Consider the following 26,445-nt stretch of genomic DNA (forward strand, 5'->3'; position numbering starts at 1 on the left):
GTTACTATTGTGTGGTAGGGAAGCAAATTCAGGATCCTGACAGCCATTCATAAAGCTGCTTGATATATCACGAGGGGGAAAAAAGCATCTGTCTTATAACTAACGTCTGAAAGCAAAGTAAAATAAGTGAAGATTTTTCCAGATGAGAGTTAAATATATACCATTTGAAAAAAAAATGAGTATGAAAAGGAAGTATTGAAAAGTAATCTCTCACAAAGAAGCTCTCTTACTCTCACACTCTTTCCTTTAAAGCCAGAACTTAATGCTTTTCCTTATAAAACTCAAAGTTACAATAAGGATATTATGTCATTATTCTTAGAATGTTAAACATATAACCTATGGAGACCAAACAACAGGTAGATAGAATTTAAGATGATAATTTTCAGGTAGGGATGATATAAGGGAGCACAATTACTACCCTTATTGTATTGCTATAAATTAGTCAAGGCACAATAAATATAATCTATTGTTGGATATATAAATGTATCACTACTGTTCAACAATGTGCTAATAAGGAAGCACAAAACTCAGATGACAGCTAATGTCTGATGGCTACTTGCATGCTAAAACACCAGAAAATGCTTCTTTGAAATATATTTTTATTGTATCTTTTGTTGGGAACTGGATGGAAGAAATGCCGGGGAGGGAAGGTATGATGGAGAGCATCTGACATCAGTTTAATATGAAATATGTAATATTACTTATTTCCTTAAGGGAATTTGAGCTTTAACCTACTTTTGGTAATTGTTAAGTGGCTTTTCTCTGAAATTTATGGCACTTTATTTCCAGCTTTTAAATAAACTTACAGGATTTTTATTTTTGAAGTTAAGAGGGAGGGAATAAAAAGTAATTTAATCTCCCAATTTGGAACAATTGCCTGAAAATTTTGGCTTTTTTCTTTGTGAAGGTTGATCAAGCATGGAAGTAATATGTGTGATATTAAATTAATCCACTGATAGGGATATATGATCTCTTAAATATTTCAGAATTATTACAGTGATTCACAATTTATTACACACTTCAGTTAAACAGATTATAAAGGAATGTGGCTGCCTTTAGAGACCTGTATGTATACTTTCTAAACTCTTCTTCCATTTAGCCCACCAGTTATCTTATGGTGCTCCAGAGCTTAGTTGAGTACCACCTCAGAGTACTGGTACTTACAAAATATACTAAATACTGAAAGAGAGCAATGTCCATTGCATAGACATTGTCAACTGTGAATAACAGATATCATCTATTTTAGTTTGCATTTTGATTTTAAATCCCACTAGCCACTTTAGCCTGAAGAAAGGTTATATCTAAAGTAGTCAATAAAAGAAAATAAGTACCTACTTAGTATTTAGTGATTCCCTAGTGTTGTGAAGTCAGGAGGCATCATTTGCAGAGTCACTCAGTGACTAGTCTGAAGTATTAAGTTTGGTGCACCATAGGGATGGGAGCTACCTGGTATGCACTTATACTCCCTCTCCCTATCAGCCACAAAAGACATCACTAATTCATCCTGGTAGTCTTCCTGTCCCAGATACTATCCACAATCTAAGGAACAACCTTAGACTCCCATTCAACACAGCCCTCAAGGCAACCACGAATAATCTGGCATATCCTTGGAAAGACCAAAATACTGATGATCACAGATTTGGGTTACAAATTCAGCCTTGCCATTGAGGAACTAAATGGCCTATGGCTAAGTCATTTAATTTCTCTGTGGTTTGTTTTCATTTTGAAAACATGTCAGTGAAAATATAAAGATCTGATTTTATAGATTTAGTCTTAACGTTAGTGGAATAGAGAATTTTTTTTTTTATACTGGTAGAAGTAGTTTTAGATAAAGAACAAACACTGTTAGTAGTTTAGTCAGCTCACTCTTCAGTCTAATGAAAACAATTTTTCCATTGGGATTATTTTAGAAAAAAGTGTTACCAATTAGAAATACTGCCTTTTCCATTTTTAATGCACTATTTTCTTAAAAGTATATTTTTGGATGAATCTTTATTAATAAGTTAAAGAATACAGTTATTTTTTGAAGTTTATCTTAAATTTATCTTCCTTCAAAATATAGAGCAAATATTTAGAAAATTAGGTCAGTTTAGTCTTTCACCTAAATTTACATCATTCCAGCAAAACTTACCACTGCTTTTTAATTTTTGGCACTTTTTTTCAGATATTACTATGCCAAGAAAGTTCAGGAAGCACAAACACTGCAGGACTAAAATGAATGAAACCCAAATAGATAACTTCAAATCACTGCAAAACCTGTTTTAATGTACAAAATTCATTACCAATTCTCTGCATTCACTATTTCCATAAAATAGTCTATGTTATGTTGTTTCCACGATTTTTGTTTGAATCAAACATTTTTAAAAAAGCTTTATGTTTGTATATTTTCCACAAAGAATAGCATTCCATACTAATTTGACACCCTTTTTTATTGAGAAAAGCCTTTATTTTTTTAACCAAGGTATGGAATTAGAAATTTCTTCTTTATTCAGGAAGACACTATTTATTTATAAAAGTCTTAACTGTAATGTGTTCTATCGACTATAAATTAAGAAATACTATGTATAGCGTCTTTAAAAATTTTGGGGGGGTGTGAGCCAATTTAGGAATACTTTAGTCCATGGAAATTAAGTAAACACCTCAATTCTTAAGGAAACAAGTAAAAATTCTATATATGAAAAATATATGACTTACATATTTAAAGATTCCTTAAGAATACAGGTAGAAACCATGCTAAATGGAAACATGAAATTGCTCTATTTAAAAATTCTTGAATGGCCACTTCAGGATTGTTATTCATTTCCAAGGCTAACTGGTATGTGAATTGGGTCACGAAAGCAATTTTCATTGAATATTATAGTCTAAAGAGACAAATTATACTCTAGTGACAGAATGTGTTTTTAAAAGAAGGCCTTGGCATATTTATATGATAACTTGCAGATATGGAACAGCAACTTTCCCCTAAAATATGTAAATATGTATTGTATCTATTCAAAATCTTTATTATTTTTTTTTTTCATGTCAACACTATCTCATCAAGTGATTCCTAAAAGTTCAAGAAAAGTGTAGTGGTAAATCAACCATATGCCTTTATATATTTCAGGTAAATTTTAACGCCATCAACTCACAGAAACAGTGAAGTGTATAGATGATGAAATATAATTGAAGAGAGAATACAAGAAGCAACAGAAAACCAACCAATTAACCTGATATCTTCGTATTAATCATCTCTGATTATCTTCATCAATGAAAGGGAAAGGCTAATAGAAAATCACAGATAATCTATTTTGTGGTATTGAGTCTATGGCTTTGTGCTTAGTAGCTGAACTTCTAGTTGCCCAGTGTAACTTACTGCAAATGTGTTGTGAGGATGCCCATCACCAGAAGAGTGGCCACAGACACATAATTTTGTTTCTGGAAGCAATTCCTAGATTAAACAAAGAGAATCAGGAGTTGGCTTCTTCCCCCTCCAATCTTAAGGCTTATGCTAATAATGTACATTATCATTTAATAAAAAATATTTTTGGAAAATTATCTTGGTAGGTGAATATAGATGAGACTATTTCATCTTTGTGTCACAGTTAATAATAGTACAGAATTAAAAAATAAAAATAACTTGGCAGATGCAAAGTTGAATATTTGAACATAATTAACCACTAACCAAAAAACTTCATGGTCTACCATCATCTTGACTCAAGAATCTCATTTCCCATTTCCAAGCTAAAATTATGGCCAATGTTAATGAATACTCCTATAAATTTAAATGGTAGTGTGATTTTAGCTTTTGGGATGGCATTTGTCTTTAAAACTTTAATCACCTCTTTTTGAAAAAGTTAACTACTGACTTGTACTCAACTATAACCAACACAAATGAACATAAATCCTGGTTTGTCATGAAGTGTGAGAATAATCACAAGAATCTCTTTAAACTGCCTTGGCCACACATTACTATAATGCAAACACTGCCATCAAATATATATTTGAGACTATGCAGCCAAACTCTATACCCTCAGTTAAATAACCTGTTGAATTTTGCCACTAGTATTGAGAACTACTCTATATACTCAAATGTATAGTTTGCATTTTTATCTGTAAAAGCAAAGTGATTATTTATTGATAAATGACATGGAATGTCATTTTTTACCTAAGTAGCATTAGACATTTCAAAGATTATGTCTGAAGGGCAAAAGGATTACACTGCATTTGAATAGACCATGTGACAACACATCCTTAGACTTCATGTATGATATGAAAGGATGATCCCCATTCATAAGATACACAAGGGAAATTATATCAGAAAAGAAGAAAAGCAAGGAGGGATGTGGTAGGGGTGTCAGGGAGTATTTGTAGTGGTTTGATGCATGTAAATATTACATCTTATAAATAATTCTTTTCAAATACATCTCTGAAGTTCAGGGTCTCTGTTTAAGAAACGGATTGTATATGCTCTACATGGCTATATGCCATTTTCTGCAAGATAAGAGCAACATTAATTCAAACAGGAAAAATGGCTTCCAAAATAGCCCCTTCCTTTCATTTACTATGAAGAAGTATGTTACCTGATGCTGGCAGATGAGGACTATGGGGAAAAAAAAAAAAACAAACATGTTCAAGTTGTATTTTACTGTCAGAATCCAACAAACACGTTTTCATCTAAATTATTTTGTCAACAGCCTTGTAGTACCCTTGCTAACCTTATTTGGCACCAGTGCATAATTAGATACACAGGGGTGTGACTCCAATTGAAGGTGTTGGCATTGTAGCACTCTGTGAAAATATTAACTATGAGGTTAACTCCAATTTTCTCTTCTTTAATTAAATGCACATGGTACTAATGAGGTAACCTACTGTTCCTTGATAGCACTAATTAGCTAAGAGGAGAGTACACTCTCACACTGCAATTTAAACCTAAAAATAAGGTTGAAATATGCTAATTGCAGGCAATTTAAAACAGTACAAGTTGAAGAACTAGTCATAATAAGAGAAACTGACTGCTTTACAGCTAGGCAGCTGTAACTTTGGTTAAAATCAAAACAAGCCACATGATTTTTGGACTGCTATTTAACAAGGTCATAAGCATCCTAAAAAAATGAATTGCTACTCTATACCATAGTAATGAACCAGACTCACACAAAAAAATTCTCAGATCAACACTCATCTACGCAAGACCAAAAATAAGTGAGCATCACCAGAACTCCAAAGGTGCCGTGACACTATTTACATTTAATACTAAAAACTAAACTCCATAAATAAGCAACATCACCTTAAACTCTTTCAAGAGCATCCAAATTAAATACAATATTGTCCTCCGTGTCTCCAGTATACTACAAAACATATTGGAGTGATTTGCCATCACAATCACAGGGTCAGAAGGGAAGATACAGAGACGAGTAAGTCTCAGCACTCGAGGAATATACAAACAGGAAATTGCCAGACAATGTACAAGTACAGTGATAAAAAAACACAAAATGTGCTATGGAATAAAATGGTGTAGGGACTAATTTAATGCAATCAGAAGCATTTCATTATAAGAAGGAGATTTTGACTACATTTCTCTACAGATAAGAGCTCTGGGATAAAGTAGCCTGGAGCTTCATGTTGAAAGAGAATGTTCTCCATTCTTAGCTCAGATGACTTAGACCTAGAATATCAATGAATCTGAGTATAATTCAAGTGTACTTTCTTTAACTGCTTCTCAAACATTTTCCAAATATGATTTTAACTGATAAACAATGAGGTAAACTTTAGTATAAAGCAAGATTCTGAAAAACCTTCAGAATCATTAAAATAAGTTTTCATTGTTTGAAGTGTATATTCATTATTTTGTATTTTTCAAGATTTACTTATTTATTTGAGAGAGAAATCAGGGGCAGAGGGACAGAGAGAGAGGGAAGAAAGAATCTTAAGCAGACTCTCTGTTGAGAACAGAGACTGATGCGGACCCAGGACCCTGAGATCATGACCTGAGCCAGAATCAGAAGGCTGAGGCTAAGCCATCTGAGCCACCCAGCTGCCCCTATTTTCATTATTTTTTTGTTTCCATAGTATCACATTTTTTTATTAACCGGAAACTCTGACTAACAGAAACACTCACTGATAATGCTAAATAATTCTTATTAACACAGATAGAAATAAAGCACATTATCTATCCTTAGGGACAAGAGAGATATGGACTGCCACACACCAAGGACTCAACAGTGACTTTTTTTTTTTAAGATTATTTATTTATTTATTTATTTATTTATTTATTTATTTATTTTATTTGACAGAGAGAGAGATCACAAGTAGGCAGAGAGGCAGGCAGAGAGAAAGGAGGAAGCAGGCTCTCTGCCAAGGAGAGAGCCCGACGTGGGACTTGATCCCAGGACCCTGAGATCATGACCTGAGTCGAAGGCAGAGGCTCAACCCACTGAGCCACCCAGGGGCCCCATCAACAGTGACAGTTTTTTTTAAACCCCTGTCACTTTGCATGCAAAATCATCAAATATATACAGTTTAAACAAAAGAGTTAAGTAAAAAAAATAGAGTTAAACAGCAAAATTTGTGAAAATGGAAAGCTAACTTAATTAATCTTTAAGTTTACTGGGGTGACTGGATGGCTCAGTCAGTTAAGTGACCAACTCTTGATTTTGGCCCAGGTCATGATCTTGGGGTCATGGCACTGAGCCCTGAGTCAGGCTCCATGGAGAGCATGGAGTCTGCTTAAGATTCTCTCCCTCTCTTTCTGCCTCTGGCCCCACTGTCTGTCTGTCTCTAAAAACAAAACAAAAACAAAACAAAACAAAACAAAACCCCTCCAAAAAACCAAAAACTTTAAAGTTTACTGAAGAACAGTAACAGAAGACAGCAAATTTGATAAACAAAAGCTTTTAACTCCCAACTCATAAGTCCTGGAGTTAAAAGTATGTGAGAATAAATTTTGCACTACTATTAGCTCCTCACCATCACTTGCCAAAAGACTTGTTTGAGGAAACTGTGCTTTGAAAAACCCACCCAGCTTCTTCTCCTGGCTGTCCCTGAGCTTTCTACAACAGAAAGTGATAGGATATTGGCAAGAATGGCTAATAAACCTCCGGTCAACCATGCTTTAACAGATTCATGAAGTTGCAAGCCTGTAAAGAAGTAGCAAGGTGAATGAAATCAGTCATTTAGAAATTGGTCTCTTGGAGGCAACCTGACATTTTCTAGCAAATCACAGGGAAATACAATGTGAATGGATGTTTTAAGTGTTTGCATCTGTTTCAAATAAGCACCAAAGAACCTTTTAACAGTGAAAAGGCCAGGACAGTGTACTGGAATGAGCTTTCAATATTAACTTGAGAAGGAATCCATTTTTTAGTTAAATGCAGAGCATTGTAATTTCTGCTGCAACAATTACAAGTAAGTCATTTAGTGCTGAAAATAAAAATACCAACTCTGGAGACAGTCTGACGGGGTCCAGATCCTGACTCAACACTTAGTAGTGGTGTGACCTTGAACAAGTTATTTGGCCCCTCTTGGCCCCTCTCTCTAAGTGGGGGATGTAAGTAATACCATCATACGATTAAATAGATTAATTTGTATCTAGAACAGTGCTGGTACTCATATACTTTGTTTATTAACTGTATACTTAATATTTATTAGCTCTCATTACTACTTCATTCAATTTTTTTCAAATAAAAATATTATTAAAATTCTACAATGTACACATTGTTATGATTATACACTGTAAAGTATGCATAAATTCCCAAGACTTTGTGTCTGTATACAAATAGCTTTCAGTCTCTCACTAGACTTGATGATACAAATTAAAGCCTCTTTTGCATGAATAAAAAGTATTTGAACTATGGAGGTAAAATATCTCTGAAAACTATGTAACAGTGATAGAAGAAATTGATCATGACACAAAGAAATGGAAAGATATACCATGCTCATGGATCAGAAGAACTAATATTGTTAAAATGATATTACTCAATCTACAGATTCAATGCAATCCCTATCAAACTACTAAGAGCATTTTTTACAGAACTAAAACAAATCATCCACAAATATATATGCTATCACAAAAGATCTCAAATAGCCAAAAAGCAAACTTGAGAAGGAAGAATGAGCTGTTGTTATCACAATCCCAGATTTCAAGCCATTCTGCAGATCTACAGTAATCGAAACTGGATGGTACTGGCACAAAAATCGACACAGCTCAATAAAATGGAACAGAAAGGCCAGAAACAAATCCATACTTATATAGTTAATTAATCTATGACAAAAGAGGCAAGAATAAACAATGGGAAAAAGAGAGTCTCTTCAACAAATGGTGTTGGGAAAACTAGACAGCTATATACAAAAGAAAGAAAGAAGGAAAAAGAAAGAAAAAGAAAGGCAAAAAAAAAAAAAAGGAAAAGATAAAAAAGAAAAGAAACTGGACTTTCTTACATGATTAAAAAAATACTGTTTATATTTAAACTCAAAGTGTATTAAAGACCTAAACATAAGACCTGAAACCATGTAACTCCTAAAAGAAAATACAGGGAGTAAATAGTTGGACATCAGTCTTATCAATACTTTTTTTTTTTTTTAATCTGTCTCCTCCAGCAAAGGCAACAGCAGCAAAAATAAACAACTGGGACTACATTAAGCTAAAAGCTTTTGTAACAGTCAAGAAAACAATGAGCCACAAAGGCAACCTACTGAATGATAGAGGATATCTGCAAATGATATATTTAATAGGGATTAATATCCAAAATATAGGGGCACTTGGGTGGCTCAGTGGATTAAGCCTCTGCCTTTGGCTCAGGTCATGATCTCAGGGTCCTGAGATTGAGCCCCAAGTTGGGCTCTCTGCTCAGCAGGAAGCCTGTTTCACCACCCCCCACTCCCACACTCTCTGCCTGCCTGTCTGTCTACTTGTGATCTCTCTCTCTCAAATAAATAAAATAAAATCTTTAAAAAATATATCCAAAATATATAAAGCACTCATACGACCAATACCAAACAATCCAGTTCAGAGCACCTGACTAGATATTTTTCCTAAAGAAGGCATGCAGATGGCAAATAGACACATGAAAAGATGTTCAGTATCACTCGTCATCAGGGAAATGCAAATCAAAACCACCATGAGATGTCACTTCATACTTGTCAGATTGGTGAGTATCAATAAGATGAGAAATAACGGGAGTCAACAAGGGTGTGGAGAAAAGGAACCTGCCAGGCACAACTGGTAAGAATATAAACTGGTGCAGCCACTGTGGAAGACAGTGTAGAAGTTCCTCAAACAGTTAAAAATAGAACTACCCTACCATCCTGCAATCCCACTCTGTATCTGAAGAAAATGAAAACACTAATTTGAAAACATATGTACCTCTATATTCATGGCAGCATTGTTTACAATAGCCAAGACAAGGAAGCAAGCCAGCGTCCATTGATAGATGAATGGATAATGATGATGTGGTATATATGCATACAATGCACTATTACTCAACCATAAAAAAGAAAGAAATCTTGTCATTTGCCACAACATGTATGGAGGAGCAGGGTATTCTACTAAGAGAAGTAATCAGACAAATATGATATAGGTTCACTTACATGTGAATCTAAGACAACCCAAAACAAATGAAAAAAGAAAACAAAAAAGAAAGAAATCCATAAATACCAAGAACAAACTGTTGGTTGGTTGCCAAAGGGGTGGGGGGATGGGTGAAATAGGTGAAAGGGATGAAGAGAGACAAACTTCCCGTTGTAAAATAAAGAAGTCACAGGGAGGTTAAGTATAGCATAGGAAATAAAGCCAGTAATATTTGCAATAACTTTGTATGGTGACAGATATTCACTAGACTTGTGGTGATCATTTCATAATGTATAAAAATGTTGAATTACCATGTTGTACATCTTCAATTAATGTATTATTGAATGTCAATTATACTTCAATAAAAATAAAAGGAAATGTATGTATTTTTCTTTTTTAGAAATCTGATGCAACAAAGTAAAAAATTAATGAGTGTGTTTCAGTGACAAAATAAAGTGACTTTTAAGAAAGAATATAATTTTTGTAAAGTTGAAGGTATACCTTCCATAGAAAAATAGGCAAGAAACATATATTGATCTTTCATAACAAACGAAAATGTTTCAAATTGTAGTTTGTTTCTTGAGGTTGGCGAAAGCTGTGCTCAAATTTTCTTTAACTTTTTTTCTAAGATTTTATTTTTTGAGTTATCTCAACATTCATCTTGGGGCTTGAACCCACACCCTGATCAAGAGTTGCATGCTCCACTAAATGAGTCAGCGAGGTGCCCCTTTCTTTAACATGTTTAACACCTAAACATCTGGGGCTCCTGGGTGGCTCAGTTGGTGAAGTGTCTGCCTTCAGCTCAGGTCATGATCCCAAGGTCCTGGGATGAAGTGGAGAGGCTGCTCCCCCTTTCCCACTGTCCCCCCTCTCCCACCCACTGGCGCTCTAATTCTCTCTCTGTCTCAAATAAATAAATAAAATAAAACAAGCCCCTAAACCTAAGCATCTTGTAGTATTTGAAGTATAATGATATCTGAATGGCACCACAGTCTCTATGTTTTATTTTCTTTTTTAAAGATTTTATTTATTTATCTGAAAGACAGAGATCACAAATAGGCAGAGAGGCAGGCAGAGAGAGAGGAGGAAGAAGGCTCCCCACTGAGCAGAGAGCCCAATGTGGGGCTCCATCCTAGGACCCTGGGGTCATGACCTGAGCCTAAGGCAGAGGCTTTAACCCATTGAGACACCCAGGTGTCCCCACAGTCTCTACATTTTAAAGATACAAAATGTTTTAATAAGTATTTAGCTAGGCAAGAAGTATGGTCACTTTTGACATGGTATATAAGACAAGAAAAAATTAAATGGTTGATTGGCCTCTTCTCCAACTGTTAACGTTTGTTGGTTTGGTAGGCTGTCTTTTTGTTTGTTTGTTTTTAAAGACCTTATTTATTTATTTGACAGAGAGAGACCACAGTAGGCAAAGACAGGGGGAAACAGGCTTCCCCCGAGCAGAGAACCCAATGTGGGGCTCGATCCCAGAATCCTGGGATCATGACCTGAGCCGAAGGCAGAGGCTTTAACCCACTGAGCCCCCCAGGCGCCCTTGGTAGGCTGTTTTAAGGGCATTCATTTTATCTCATGGAAACCGCCCTCAGGATGAGTGTGGCCAGCGTTGGACTAGGATGTTTTCTGTTGACTTAGCAAATTCAAATTGTTTCATCCTTCTCCGGCCCCCCTGTTTAAAAAACAGATTCAAAGCTGCCTATCTCTGATAGGGGAGGTAAAGGAAAGAGAACTGATGCCTGGAAAACATTTTGTGTCTTTCCTAAGTCCAGTGGGTCAAAGTGGTTGGTGTCGTCGGAGTTCACAGAGGAGAAGCGGGAGGACTCAATCAATGTGAACACACACTTGAAGCCTTTTTTCTTCATCCAGAGCAAGTAGGTAGCCCAGCTCTCCTTTTTTTCTATGGCACCGACTTCAAAACCCACATGGTATTGAGGAGATCATGGTATTGAGGTATTGAGGAGATCATGGCCGCATGATGTGGTCAGTAAGGAATCACTAATCACTTTGCAGAGGAGGGACATGGAAGTCCAGGGAGCTGAAATTATTTACAAAAGGCCCTGCTTTTACTTATTTTTAAGGCTTCTGGGCATTATATATCCTGGATATATACTGTACAGGTTCTCAAACTTTAGCGTATTAAAGAATCTCTGGACACGCTCTTATAATCACAGGTTCAAGGCCACGTTCCTAGAGATTCAGATTCAAAAGATCTGGGATTGGGTACAGGAATACACATTTTAACAAGCATCTTGGTGGTTTTGTTTTATAGCTTCTATGATCGTACTTGGAGAAACACTGTCTTTTGTTTTCGGATAGTTGTGTGACAGGCAATTTTTCATTCTTTTCATTCTTTCATTCTACTATTTAGTCAGTCAACATTTTTTTTTTTTTTTTTTTCAGTTTGTAGCCATGGTCTCCCTCCAGATACCTGTGGTATCTGGAGGATTTGAAATTTTAAAGTACTTAATATTAATCAATTAAGTCCTCTGAAATTCCTAAAATAAGATTTGATCCCCATTTCATGGTGAAAAGTACTGAAGAATTAAGAAAAATTACAGAATATAACAATGTTGAAGTCAGATTTTTTGCCCTGTTTTTGTCAATCCTGTCTTATTCACCTCAGAAAGCTGCCATCATAACTGGCACTAATTGGCACCCTTGTTAGAAATCTCAGCAGAGGAGCCAAGAATAGAAATGATATGGACACCTCTCACCCACAGGGCCCGGCTGTCTGCACAGGTGAGGCTGAGATCAAGGATGGGGTAGATGACCCGGCTGCTGCCTGTGAGAAGGATAAGACCTACACCTGTTCGCTGATGAGGTAGACAATCCGAATCTCCAGGGATGTTAATCAAGTAACTTTCATGTGCCTAAAGCCACTGAAAAACAAAAGATGCCCATAGTGCTCCTACAAGTGATGTAGTTATTATGCTCTAAGAGGGAATGAAGGCAGCAGCCAACAGATACTTCTGCTCCCGCAGAATACTGCTAGAGTATTGTATTTTTTGCTTACTTGTGGTATGCTTATTTGCTTCATTCAAGAAAATATTTTCAGCTCTTCTGGGAAAAAAAATGGGGAACTGGATTTCTCATGAACATCTGGAGAGCAAAAGACAAAATTTTAAATATACAATAATTATTTATTAGATGGACTAAATTATTTATTTAATAAATAAATAATTATTTATTAGATGCTACTACAGGATTTTTTTTTCCTCCTGGGTATATTAAGGTTATGAAGAAACTACTTATGCAAACTTAAGAATAACAGTCCTTCATTTTATGCTCTTCTTTCTTACTTTGTAGTTAAAAGAAAATGCAGATGTGTCTCTTGTTACCTTGAGTTAGAGGAGGTTAAAATAAGGTCAAAATATGCCATAATAAACAACTTTCTCTAAGAATTGAGAATGTACAGAATCATAGTTCTGTAAATCAGTACAGGACATGCAGGGGCTTAAAATGTTATCTGTTCATGATACGAAGGCCAATGCCTAACTCTGTAGTTTGCTCATATTTAATCTACCAAAGATTTCATGATAACATATTATATGTCTTTATTGTAAAATAAAGAGTTCGACTCCACTTTTTATTTTGACTCCTGACTTCTTTTTAAGTCTCAACCTCCCTTTCCCCTGTGTCCCCACATCTGGGTGGAAAGCTGGTGCACACTCCTCTGCCTTGGCCACTCTAGGGAAATGTAAGTCCCTGCTCAAGGGATCTTTTCCCCAGCCTACCCCATAGGCCGTATAAAGATCCAAACCCATTCCCTCTACTTTCTCAAGCCAGCCCAGACCTGCTTGTGTCCAATTAGTCTCTTTTTGTATGAAGAATAAAATTTCTCTCAAGTTCTCTTGGTGTTTGGGGTGTCAAGACCTTTGGCATCTGAACCAAAATTTGGGTGGGTGTCTCTCGCACTTCCGTGAAGTACTACAGAACACCACTTCCTAAGTTAAGAATTAGGATACAAAGTCAAGTGGGAGTACCTAGCCCAAAGAATTTATAGTCAAACTGGGGAGGCAAACTACTAATGATTAGTAACATACTAAATGCTCTAACAGTTGTATGCATAGTACTATGGGTACTATGGGAGCACAGAGGAGGAACAGAAAGGGATTTTAGACTAGGTGATAATGAGTAGATGTCAGTACACAAAAAGGGTATGTGGTGGGTGAAGGAAGGGGGCATCAAAGGAACAGCCTATCTGAAGGCTGGAAGGTAAACGACCCCCTGCTGTATTCAGAGAAACACAGATGGCCCAGCAAAGCCAGAGAAAAGAGAGGGTGGCAGGGATGAGGACAGAAAGAGAAGCAGAGGATGGCTCTTCAAGAGCATCAGGTAAAGCCACGTGATCGTTATGGGCATCAAATTTCTCATCAGTAAATGTGGACACCATCTGCCTTTTCTCTTGGAGGGACTCAATGAAGGGTCAAATACATAAAAACATTTTTGAGGTATTTAGAGTACTCTATCATCCTAAAGAAGTAACTGCGGCCAATGCACAATGGTACAAGAGATTCTTTGATAATCTTTATGATGGCAAGAAATCACTTTTTGTTTCAGGAACTTCCCTTGCGCTTCCTTCCAGTCACTTGCTCTTCTACGACACTACATATGTCTTATTCCTTACTATTTTTTCCTAATTCTCTAAATATACTAACCAATTAGAGTATTTAAAGTCAGTTCGGTATCAAAAGTTCACTTAGAAAATTCTGCTTGCAAGAATGGAAGTGTACTAAAATGTAGTATGTATGAATTGCATCACCATAAAGGTACAAAAATAAATTTTGCATTACCAAACAAAAGTAAGAAAATAACTTATTTGACAAATACCGGGATATTTTTCTCTTTGAGAAAGTTTTGTGGTAAACTACACTGAAAACTTTGGAGAAAACATAAGATCTCAGTTCAATTTTATAATGCAGCACTAAAGAAATGAAATGAACTTTCTAAAATTTGGGGTTCAGAAAAAGAAAGGAATGCTTCGTCTGAGATTTAACTGGAGATTGCCCCTTTCTTTGCTATTTGGGGCATTCAGAATATAATTTCACAGATGATATATTTTTCTTAATGTGATTTTCAGACTACATCTAATGGAAAATGCCTGGTTAGGATTAAGAGACATAGTACAGATGTTAAACTACATTTGCATGCAATTATTTCTAAAACAAATGCCAGGATACAGAGTCTATTGAAATGGCTTTCAGGATGGCTGGCACAATGTATTAAACCAGCTTCCAATTTCTGAGAAAGTCTATATTCTGAATATTTCAAATCAAGATGCTGAGCACAGAATAAACCTTGGATTTTTCACCTTGACACGCTGTCCAAGAATGGATGGACATAGGGGTAGACCCCAAGGATTCAGGGTAGGGATTTAATATTTTGTAACTCAAACGCCTCTCTAGCTTTATACAAAACAAAACAAAATAAAACAAAACACCCCTGAATTTTGTGTATAATTTCCATATCTGAAAAACATAAAATTACTATAAAGTAAGTTAAACTACTAATTTAGTACGTAGAATAAAAACAGACAGTAATAAATCAGATGCACTAAGTAAGTAGTCTTTAACTTGTTTCAGGGCTTTTTCTTCAAAAACAAAAAAAAGTATCCATAGTTACTCATTTTTTGTGAACAGAAATCTCACATTAGCTGATGGTCTTGTAGGGATACACTCCTAAACATCAAACTAGAAGTAAGACACTCTTATTTAAAGTACTTCCAAAATGCATGTGTCACCAAATTGATCAGATATATCAAAAGTAGGGAGTGGCAGGACCAAGAGGAAGCATTCATCACTTAACTCATGAAGGGCATCATGCCCTTCACAAAGGCACTGAGCCTAGATGTCCCTGAAGTTTGTGGTCAGGGCGAGACCTTTCATTACCTCTCAGTGATCTTTTCCATCAGAGTATATTTTTGGATTAGGACTCCATTCAATGAATGAACTATGCAGACCAACTGCTGTATCTATTATGTATCAAAACAAAACACTGACACAACTTTCATTTGTCCAAATTCAGAACGCATCACAATCTCCTTTACTGTGTGCTTCACTCCTGGGTGGGGAGCAATTCAAATCATGTCACCCTAGGAACTGACAAGGGGACTGGAAGTTGTGGCAGTTCTTTTTCTGATCCCTGCGGGGGAAAGCAGCAGCAGCCTTGGATCAGCTACTTTTTATCCGCTGTTGGTCTCAGTGGCAGCTCCTTTTCTTGCCAATAATGATAAATGATAGACTCTTTAATGAGGAATAGAGACTGCAAGCTGCACACACAGAAGCTTATCTTGTTGGCATCTCTGATTATCATTTGCTCCCTATCAACCTCTTCCCCCTCCTCACAGTGATAGGAGGTAGAAAGGAAACCTGAAGGAAAGAGATCAATTATTTAAAAAATAGTACTCTTTGTCACAGAAACTCTCTTACCATTAGATACAGAAAACCCCCATGATGCCAAGAAAAATGCCAATGAGGTACAGCCCTGCCCCTTACTTTTTTTTTTCTTCCTATCAAAAGATTTTTCTATTCATTGTTGGGTAAATGCCTAACTTCACCATCAAGTCCCCTTGCCTTCTCAGCAGTGCCTCCAAGCAGGTGGAGATGATGAAGCATGGGAGAGAAAGGAATATGAGAAGTCAGAAGAACTCCAGTGGAATCTTCTAAGGGTAGTGCTGCTGGAGACTCCTCCTTGGAGGGGGCTCCATGCATCCCCCCCGTCCTTTTCCCATGTGAACCACAGCTTTATCTTAACCAAAAATCGACCTAGAATCTATAAAATGCAGACAACCAAGAAAAGGCTATATTCCCATTTAATACTTTGTCATCCCTGTTATTTTTACCTTGTCCTCCAAAAGCAAAAAATTTGAGAGATATATTGGACAGTAATTAAGAGGCATATGCTATCAATGATGAAAATCAGGGCAAAAAGCACAGAAACTAGAATCAGACTGACTTGACTTCACGCTGCAGCTCAAAGGACCAGCTATGTGACATTAGATAAGGTAATTTAACCTTCCCAAGTCTGCTTCCTGTTCTGAAATAAGACAGGATAAATAAACATATTACCAGGTACATCAATGAGCCTCGAGTATATTCTAGCCAAGTGAAATAAAATCCTTAATGCTTTAGGATCTCTCTTTTGTTGGAGAGAAAGAAGCATTACAAGAGAATGGGAACGTGAGAAATGTGACTTCTCTAACGTCTCTAGTTGATGTCTCAGCTTTCCTTTCCATTGGCCTGGTCACCCACTTTGATATGATCACCCATGACACCTGTCACTACAGGGCTGAAGAGGCCACCTGGGGACCAAGATAAAGCCCTTTACTGGGCAGAGGAGGCTGTGTCATGACACTGAGCAAGTACAAAATCCTCACACAGATATATGAGTGCACTGGCAGTAAAAGGCTGTGTTGTATTCATAAAACATGGTTTAAAATATCAAAATTAGTGTGTGACACTTAAAAAATTAAAATACAATTGAAGGTAACTAGATTCCACGAGGTAAGATTATTAAAATAAACATAATGTAATTTCTCCAGAGGATCTATTTTTGACAGTTTAGACCCCCCAAGATGGGCAGCTGAGATGAGTTCTGAATTAGAAAAGATGGAAGGAGAGGAAAAGCTATCACAGTAATCACTACGCATAACAATAAGAAAAAGAAAATTGTAGCCCAGTGCCAGGATCAACTCAAACTTTCACAAAGCCACCATGACGATATAGGTACTAAAAATAATATAGAGTTGCCATTTTTAAGTATATGAAACAGTTTACCAAGAGAAAAATGTCAAGTTGTAGAATTGTGTAACTGTCTATTAGAAATTATTCATTTCTAAGCCAGGACCAAGTTTCATTATCCAATAGCTGCTCTCAAGAATGAAGCTAATTTACATTTAAAATAGGAGTACAGTCTACTCTTTAAAAGCACAATGGTAAACACACCAATTTGACAATTACATTAATATGAGTATTTGCATAATCTGTCTTCCACACCTGTTCTTAATTTGAAGCAGCTGCAGGACAAATCACATCACACTAATCTCAACGGGTATGTGTGTGTTCCAAACAGTAACGCGCGCATCTTATTTTTTGAATATCTTTTATTTTTTAAATGTTTTCTGACTTTTTAAAAAAATTGGCAAAAGTTCTCTAGAAGCCATACTATTTACTTGGTTAATATTAATTAGTGGAATTAGGATAAAGCCAATAATACTGTCCCTTACATTTTGGCCTCCTCTGTTTTGACATGTGATAGTAATGATTTCTTTTTTGGGGGAGGTTTTTTCAACATGTAACATGTATTTAATTTACACCAGAAAGGATTCAAAGGAACAATAAAAATATATCTAGAAAACTTCAGTAAGAAATATAACCAGAGAATCAATGACAAATGCATTAATGCAGAATAAGCAATAAATCATCTGGAAATATATTTGCAACATGGATAATCATGGGATCTTTAGGAATCTCTTTTCTTTTTTTTTTTCTTTTTTCTTTTTTAAAGATTTTATTTGTTTATTTGACAGACAGAGATTACAAGTAGGAAGAGAGGCAGGCAGAGAGAGAGGGGGAAGCAGGCTCCCTGCCGAGCAGAGAGCCCTAAGACATGGGGTTCGATCCCAGGACCCCGGGATCATGACTCCAGCTGAAGACAGAGGCTTTAACCCACTAAGCCACCCAGGTGCCCCTGGAATCTCTTTTCTAAATCAGGTTCCATTTATGTTTTAAGAAACCTACATCAGAATTTAAGAAGCAGAGCCTTACTTTCATCTTGTAAAGGATCCACTTTGTGTTTATGTGTATTCAAACACACACTCAGTGCCATCAAAAAGGAAGTCAGTCTGATTATTTTTACATATTCTTGTGCTTCAAGTATTTAAATCCTTCAGTTAGACTCTAGCTGGTGGAATATAAGACACCATGTAATCTGTCAACAAAACTGTCTCTCTTTAATCTTCTATTATGAATGGGAAATGAAATTAGAGCTTTCTAAAGATGCTATTTATTTCCTGAAAATTGAATGAGAGCATGCACAGTAATGAGCTAAAGCAACAAAGATGATCTGTTTGTTTGCACGCTGTTGACTTCCATAGAGGTAAACACTGAATGGCTGGATTCTTAGTTGAGTATTTCATTCAGAATCTGATTTTTATGAGTGCTCTCATTATATTGGAAGACAAAAATACTTAAAACATTCACTGTAGCTTGTATTTCTATGACATGTTTTATGCTCATTCGTTAGCAGTTCTTATCATAAGAGAAACCGAGATTCAGAAGAGTTAAGTGATTCACCCAAGTTCTCATAGCCTGTACCAGCGTTATGGTCCAGGTGTTCTGACCCCAGAATATTCTTTCCGGCAACTCACAGCTGTTTTTCAAATGAATAATAGCCCTTAGGTTAGATAAATAGGAGAAAGCATTTTTACTAATGTAATATTTGCAAGTTTCTTTTATCTTTCATGTCAGAGCATCTGAACTATTTCAACTCATGGCTTCAAAGGTACTAGAAACCATTGTTTCAAAAGTTACTATAATAAAGGAAAAGAACTATTTTCTATTTAGATAAATATAGTGCAAATTCTTACTGAGAACCAAGACTGGTTACTCCAGGAGTAGCAAAAAAAATTTTATTACTATATAATTTAGGCAATAAAACCAAGTTATAGTGATTGCGAGAAAAGCAATTTTCACAGTTGTGACCTCTATATAATTATATTTCTAAATATTCCGTATTTTATTTTTCTTCATTAAAAACCTTACATATATAATTGAGCACACAGAAAAGTACCTTAAACAGATAAGCTGGCATGTCATGGGGCCTGTGGAACATAATGGAATGAAAACTCTATTTGTATGTAATGAATATGCACATTGTACAATATTCTAACAACAAATTTCACTTTTTCTCTGAGTATCAGAATATTTTAACCTCAATAAATGAGTCATAAATTTCTAAATTTTAAAATAATCTTGTTTCTTTTTGTTTTTGCTAGCAAGACAAAAACTAGCTCATTATCAAAGTTAAAAGCTTTTGACATGTAACATATAAAGAAGACTCATTTTTTGTAAATATCAGCTACAGGGAAGATATATTCCTTTGCTAAAAATAAAGCATTAGGATAATAAACTTCAGAGCTAGAGACCGAGTCATATCTTCTCAGTTGACAGAAAAGGAAAATGAGGTCCCACAACTGAACTGCCTTCTCCAAGGTCACAAAATGAGGGGTAGAGTCAATCCTCAAACCCAAGGCCCCTCTGGACACCACAGAATCTGGCCTCTTACCTTTATTACAAAGCCTAAACTGAACGCTAATGGATCAACTACAACATCTTCATGCTTTCTAGATCCTAAATCCTAAACTAAGCTATACTCCAATGGATGAATATGCAAATAAATCTTACATTGGAAAAGATCTACAAAAGATAAAACTGCCTTCATTTTAGCCTGGCATAATGATGCAGGTAAATACATGTATACATGTGTTAGCAGGATCACTGGGAGGCTGGGATTCAGGTGAAGTTCAATTCTTCATACTTTTCTGAATTGCCTGAATTATTTTTGCAAGCACACCTTGCTTTAATAATCACTTAAAATTAGTCTTCCTTGTTGTAAGTTGAAAACAGAACCTAGAACAGTAGTTATGTTTTTCATACAACATGTTAATAGCTCTTAAAAACCTTTACTGTCATGAAGACTCAGCACATGGGTACTCTGATTTTTCACATTAAAGCAGATTTTTCACATTAAAGCAGACTCTTGCCTTAGTCCAGCAATACAGAAAAATAAATGCCTACTACCCATGGCATGATGGTTTCTTTTTAATGTTAAGAAATTATTAACAATTTTTTTGCTCTTTTCCCTCCGCTTTTCAATCTGAGTGAACCCCCTTTGTGATCAGCTCCTCCATTTTCCCTTTAATCATCTCTATCATATTACTTGTTACCTTTAGACCTGTTCCCAAACTTCAGCATCCCTCTTAGATCTGGAACTCCATCGTAAACAAATTTTAAAGAACCACAAACAAAGCCTAAGGAGGCACAATATTAAAGAAAACCTTATTCTGCTTAGTCTATGAGGGATGACTGACTCACTAAACACTTAGAGAAAAGAAAAATCCAATTTATTCCATAGACGGCTCTAAAAAGGCATAACTGTCAAGCAGTTTTTTTTTGTTTTGTTTTATACCTTACAACACTGAGTTTTGTTTAAAATGGCTTAGAAAAATGGTTATTATCCTGAATTTTATCTAGTCAGATTGCCATCTCCCCGAGGGTAAGAACACTTTTGAATCCCCTATGGTACCTGGTGTCTGCCTAGCAAAGTGTCTAACACACTAAGGGCATTCAGTCACATTTCTCTGATGGATTGCCTAACTGAGGATGTAAATTCTAAAACATGGAGATACTGTAAAACACTTTTGAAATCGTACTGCTGTTCTGTTTTTAGCCTATGGTTTTCCATTGGAGCATAGAGAATCATTTGTTTCCTGTGAAATTCTATAGAGGAAGCTCTTCAACTTATTTCTACATTACTCCAGAACTCTCTTTTTCTTAAATTAAGTAAGTATCTACTTGAATAGAATAGGGAACAAAAAGGTGGTGTGTGAGGAGAAAATACAGTAGCCAACCTCTGTTTAGTTTAGCCGTTTTATTTGGGAACGCCAAATAAAACAACTACCTTAGGTGCTTAAGTAATTATTTCTAATTTGATTTATCAAATATTTCTATCAATTATGTTGAGAACATACGTTTCTTTCAAAGCCATTTGTATTGGTGGGACATTGGGAATCAATGCTATTTGGGGCCTTCAGTGATGGCAAGAACATTTTAGCAGTGAGTAATCCATTTATCGGCACTGCATCAGAAACCCGTGTTTTTAATGCACACTGCTTCGACAAGTTCTTGTGTCCTCAAAGACTTAGGAATCACTAATCAGACAGTACCTGAGTCTTTTTTTTTTTTTTTTTTTTTACTCTATGTATATGTATCTTTGTATTTCATTAGATGGATTTCAGTACTCTAACTAATTTGTCAAAGGGGTTGTAAAATGGGGCCTGAAGGCCAGAGCAGGGGAGAAAGGGAAAGAGAAAGAAAAAGAAAAAGGGAAAATGAAATAAAGAAAGAGGGGTGAAAGAGTGAGAAAGGGAGAAAAAGAAAGAAATGAACATGTTCTTCAGAGGAAAACGAGCTCTCAAGTATTGTCTATTTCTAACATTTCCCTATTACCTTGCATCTCGCCTATCACTAGGAAGCTATTAGGGTTTGATCTTCTGGCCTAATGATATGCAAAATGACTATTGCAAGTGAGTACTAGAAATGAAATGAAACCACATACAGGAAGAGCAAGATAAAAAGTAGGTAGACAAATCTTTAAAAAAAGGCCATAATTTTACTACAGAGAATAAAAAATAATATGGTTATTTGGGTTACTCTCTTTGCTCTCCACATTTATGATGTATTTCTCTAAAGGAAAGTTCCTTATACTATTTGCTTTGTTTGAAAGATAAAATCCAGTTGCACTAATTCCATAAACCATGTATTTTAAGAAGAAGATGGACTAAACTCATTTTAATTTTTTCCTGGATAATGACCAAAAAGCATGCAGGACCTATTAGAGAAGATTATTAACAATCATTATGCATTTACAGAATCTCAGATTCAAACCAATGATTAATTCTTATTCTCATGGTGCCCTGGATGAAGGGATGACAAACACTTAGCAGAATAATCCCCATTTGGTTGGGCAGAGTCACATACAGCATTAAGGACTTTCCTTTCTTTACCTCACCAGAATGGTCAGCCTTCAACTAGATGGGCAGCTGAAGACAGAATGAGAAACTTCTGTCCTTCCTATCTTCCCACCTGTTCCCAAACTGAGGATTTCTGAAGAAATGATTCATTCATTTCCATTTATTTGGTATGAGAGAGAGTGGGAGAGGGGCGGAGGGAGAGAGAGAATCTTAAGCAGACTCAGTGCCCAGCGGAGCCCATTGGGAGGCTGATCTCACAATCCTGAGATCATGCCTGGAGCCAAAATCAGTAGGTTAATCCTGATGGTTAATTGACAGAGCTGCCCATCTAGGTACCCCACTCACTTCCAATTCAAAGCATGGCTGGAAAAGGTGACCTTGTAATCAGTCAGAACTTATATTCAACCCTAAGTCCTTGGGAAATTTACTGAACCTTTCTGGCTCTCTGACTCCTCGTAGGTAAAACAGGAGCAGCACTAACCAGTTCTGGGCTTAGCTGGAAATCAAATGATCCATCAGGGGTAAAGTATCCAAAGGATAGAACACAGCAGGAACTCATACAAGTCAGTGGATCTGGAGGTGAAGGAGAACAAGGTTTCCTTGGAACTTCCTCTAGGTGCTCCAACAAGTACCTTTCTTTCCTAGTGTGGTCGCTTGTAATACACATAATTGCAGGACACACAGGAAAAGTATGGAGTATATCTTTTATTTTCACTGTAGCTGGAAGGAAGTTAGGACTTTTTTGAGCTTTCCAGCAATACCAAAACCTAATATGCAAGAGCCAAATGAAAAACTTTCTCTTGACCCTAACTTATTTAAAATTCAGCCTCAATGACTGTTTTTTTCTTTTTCTTTTTTTTTAATCACCTTTCAAAAAATACTGGCTTCTCTACTTGCAAAATATGCATATGCTTTACTTAAACTTCCCAGTATTTGTTCTATTGCCCATGTATGTTGCACCAGGGTGCCTAACCGGTAGGGTCAAGTATCGGTGGCAACTTCCTGGAGGGAAAGAATGACCTCTGCTTAGCTGATGTAGCATTGTACTTTACCGAGTACTGAAAACATACCGAATCTTTAAGAATACTTCAAAAGTAACTAAAAATACTAAAACTTACAATAAAGCCCTACAACTCACTAATCTTTAGTCAGGTTACATAAATTTATATCTTTCTAAATTTTCCTGGAAGAAAAAGAAAACAACAACAAAATTTCTTGTCACTAAAGTACCTCAAGTCATAAAATCTCTTTTCACATATCTTAGGCCATGGTAAACTGTTGGTGGCAGACACTATTAGGTACTTACTATAATATTTATCCTTCCTTTTTTCTCTACGAAAAGGATCCAAATTTTGTTTAGTGTAGAAGTACCCAGTTAAATGTAATCGGTTTCCCAGATTCAGTTGAAGCTATTAATGTTCATGTGATACTGGTCAGGCCAACCAGAAGGAAAGGGAAGCTCCCGTGTAAGGCTTCTTGGAACACCTGTTACTAAAAGGGGGGTGATTTAGCTGGCACACACTAATTTGTATCTTTCCCTCCCCTTCTTTCTGCCTGGAACATGGACATTATGTCTGGAGAAGGGGTAGCCATCTTGTGACCATGAAGACAAAGGCACACAAAAGGGAAGAGCAGGAGGCTAAAAGAAATGCAGGTCTTTTGTATCATCCTTGAGCAGCTCTACCAGCCCAATCTGGACTGTGTGTCTAAGGATTTCATGTTTTATGGAAAAAAAAAAATCTGTATTTCTAAATAGAGCAGCTGATAAACTTCACAGAAAATTGCGTAGTATTTTAGTGAGAATGTTCAAAACTCATATGACTAAAGCAACAGATATAATCAATTCATAAAAGTTATATAACAATAAATAAATAGAGAGTATAGTTCCTTGATGACATTTCATTTGTAATCCTGTGCATTTCCAACATAGTTTTGGTAAGCAGACTTTTTATTTCCAGTTCCCCAGTAAAAGTATCATTGATATTTAGTGGGGTTAGAAGCATGACTACTACAGAATAATGAGGCAGTATATCTTATTCAAAAGAAACAGACTGATTAGGGAAGAAAGAGCTTATTGTAAGCAAAATATTACACATATATAAAACTAATGAAACAGAAGATAAAATCAGGAAAGAAAATATTTAAGAAAAGATAAAGGGAAAAAGTATTAGTTTTATTGTTAAATAAATATATTACATATTATCTACAAAGGAAAAGGAATCAGTTGAAGTATTATTCATAAACAGATTGCCTAACTATAGCAAAGATAAGATCTATTAGCAACCTGAGAGGGGGTTGATAATGTCACCTGAATCATATAACTGAAACTTTATAACTAATATATGTGGGATAATAAAATAAAAGTGTGATATGGGTTCTGGAAATACATATGGGTGAGAGATTATTTCTCTCTGACAAGTCAGAGAAGACTTGAGGGAATAGGGTTTTAAAGTTTGTGTAGGAGTTTGGTAACTAGAGAAAGGGGGTGGGTAGGAACGAAGTTCTAAACAGAGGGAGAGACAGGAACAAAAGGAAGTAGGTATCAGAGTTCTTTCAATTCATGGTGCCCTGGAAGGTACCTGGTATAGAAGAAACAACTTATAAACATTTCTGAATGAATGAATAAATAAATACATACATAGCATGTTCAGTAAGCAGTAGGGATTAAGTGCTGGGTATAATGTATCAGGTATATGATGATAGATAGCCTTTTGTGCCATGCTGAGAGCCTGAAGAAAAGGGCAACTTTTGCATTAGGGCAGAAGAATATGGCCCAATTAGATAAGAAGGGCTTATGCCTGGAGATGGAAGAACACAGATGGAAGAGCACAATTAAGAAAAGTTGATGAAAACTTTGGATAAGGGTAGGGAGAGATAAATAATTTCCATTGAAAACAACTTGATCTGAGTTGAGATGCTCCATTGTGAAACCAATTAAACATACCCAGAGCCTTTGAGAAAGGGGGAACTTGATAACAGATTAGCGCTGGTCAATGGACACCACATATTTACACAAAATATACTATGTGCCAGACACTGGAAGCATGAAGTTGAGTAAGACTGTCCCAGCCTTCAAGGAGTGTATAGTAATTATGATTCGGTGTCATACATACAAAAATAGGGGTAGGTATACGACATAGAAGTAATGTATAAAAAGGAATAAATTCTATTTGTTTGTGTGTGGCAGGAGAAGATATCAAAAGAGACTCTACGGAGTAGATGACAATGGGAATTAAAAGCTACCCAGAAGTTTTCTAGATGAAGGTGGAAAGTATATATTGAGAAAGAGAAAGGCAGGTCAGCTTTGTACACTCATAAAGCAATGTTAGAGAAACTGCTACTCATTTAACATGTAAAAAGTGTGTGGTGGACAATGAGATCAGTATGAAAGGGCCATTGCAGTAGACAGCTGTCTTTGAAGCCAAGGAGCCTTTCCTTAAAGTTTCTGACATGGAAAGGGAAGCCAACTGGGCATGGTGGATCTGTACTGAGGACTTTAGAAAGCAGATATTATTTTTTTATTTTTATTTTTTATATTTATTTATGTATTTATTTATTTTGAGAAAGTGTGTGCAAGTGAGTGGGGGAGGGGCAGAGGGAGGGAGAGAATCTCAAGCAGACTCTACACTGAGAGGGGCTTGTTATCACCACCCTGAGATTATGACCTGAGCCGAAATCAAGAGTCAGAAGCTTAACTGACTAAGCAACCCCAGGTACCCCCACATATTATTTTTTTTAAACCAAAGATAAGAAGAGACAGAATTAGTGAAGATTTTACTGACTAACAGTACTGATGAGAACTAACTGAAAGTAAAAATAAAAATCCTGACAATACTGTTGAAATGATCCTGGAAAAAATAAACAGAGAGAAACATCTCAAAAAGCCCACTCTGGGGCCTTTTTAATGAGCTCAGATTTAAGGATATATGTATATATAAACAAGCAAACAAACAAAGAAAGACAAAACAGAGGACAAAGATTCAAAGAGTGCTAAATCTGGCAGGAACATGAAGTATCATTAATTCAGCTTTTTCATCATGTAGTTTGGAAAACAGAGTCTCATAGGGGAAAAATAACACAGTATATTAATAGGAGAATTCAGGTTCAGTACTTTTTTATTACAGGGACCCACTGTTGCAGAAGA

The 26,445-nt window shown here is 36.0% G+C and overlaps 1 protein-coding gene across 40 annotated transcripts in view; it reads right to left on the reverse strand.

Annotated features, from left to right (window-relative positions):
* Positions 1-26,445, reverse strand: part of FOXP2 (forkhead box P2) — a 547,754-nt gene that overhangs the window by 117,764 nt on the left and 403,545 nt on the right. For 21 of the 40 annotated variants that reach the window (XM_082692999.1, XM_082692975.1, XM_082692972.1 and 18 more), the window contains one exon: positions 3,353-3,427. The exons of the other annotated variants lie outside the window; for them this stretch is intronic. In XM_082692999.1, coding sequence (XP_082549125.1) covers positions 3,353-3,427 — 75 coding nt within the window. The remainder of the gene's footprint in view (positions 1-3,352; positions 3,428-26,445) is intronic. 40 annotated transcript variants of the gene reach the window in all.

The sequence above is a fragment of the Mustela nivalis genome, assembly GCF_964662115.1.
Source record: "Mustela nivalis genome assembly, chromosome: 12".
Lineage (NCBI taxonomy): Eukaryota > Metazoa > Chordata > Mammalia > Carnivora > Mustelidae > Mustela > Mustela nivalis.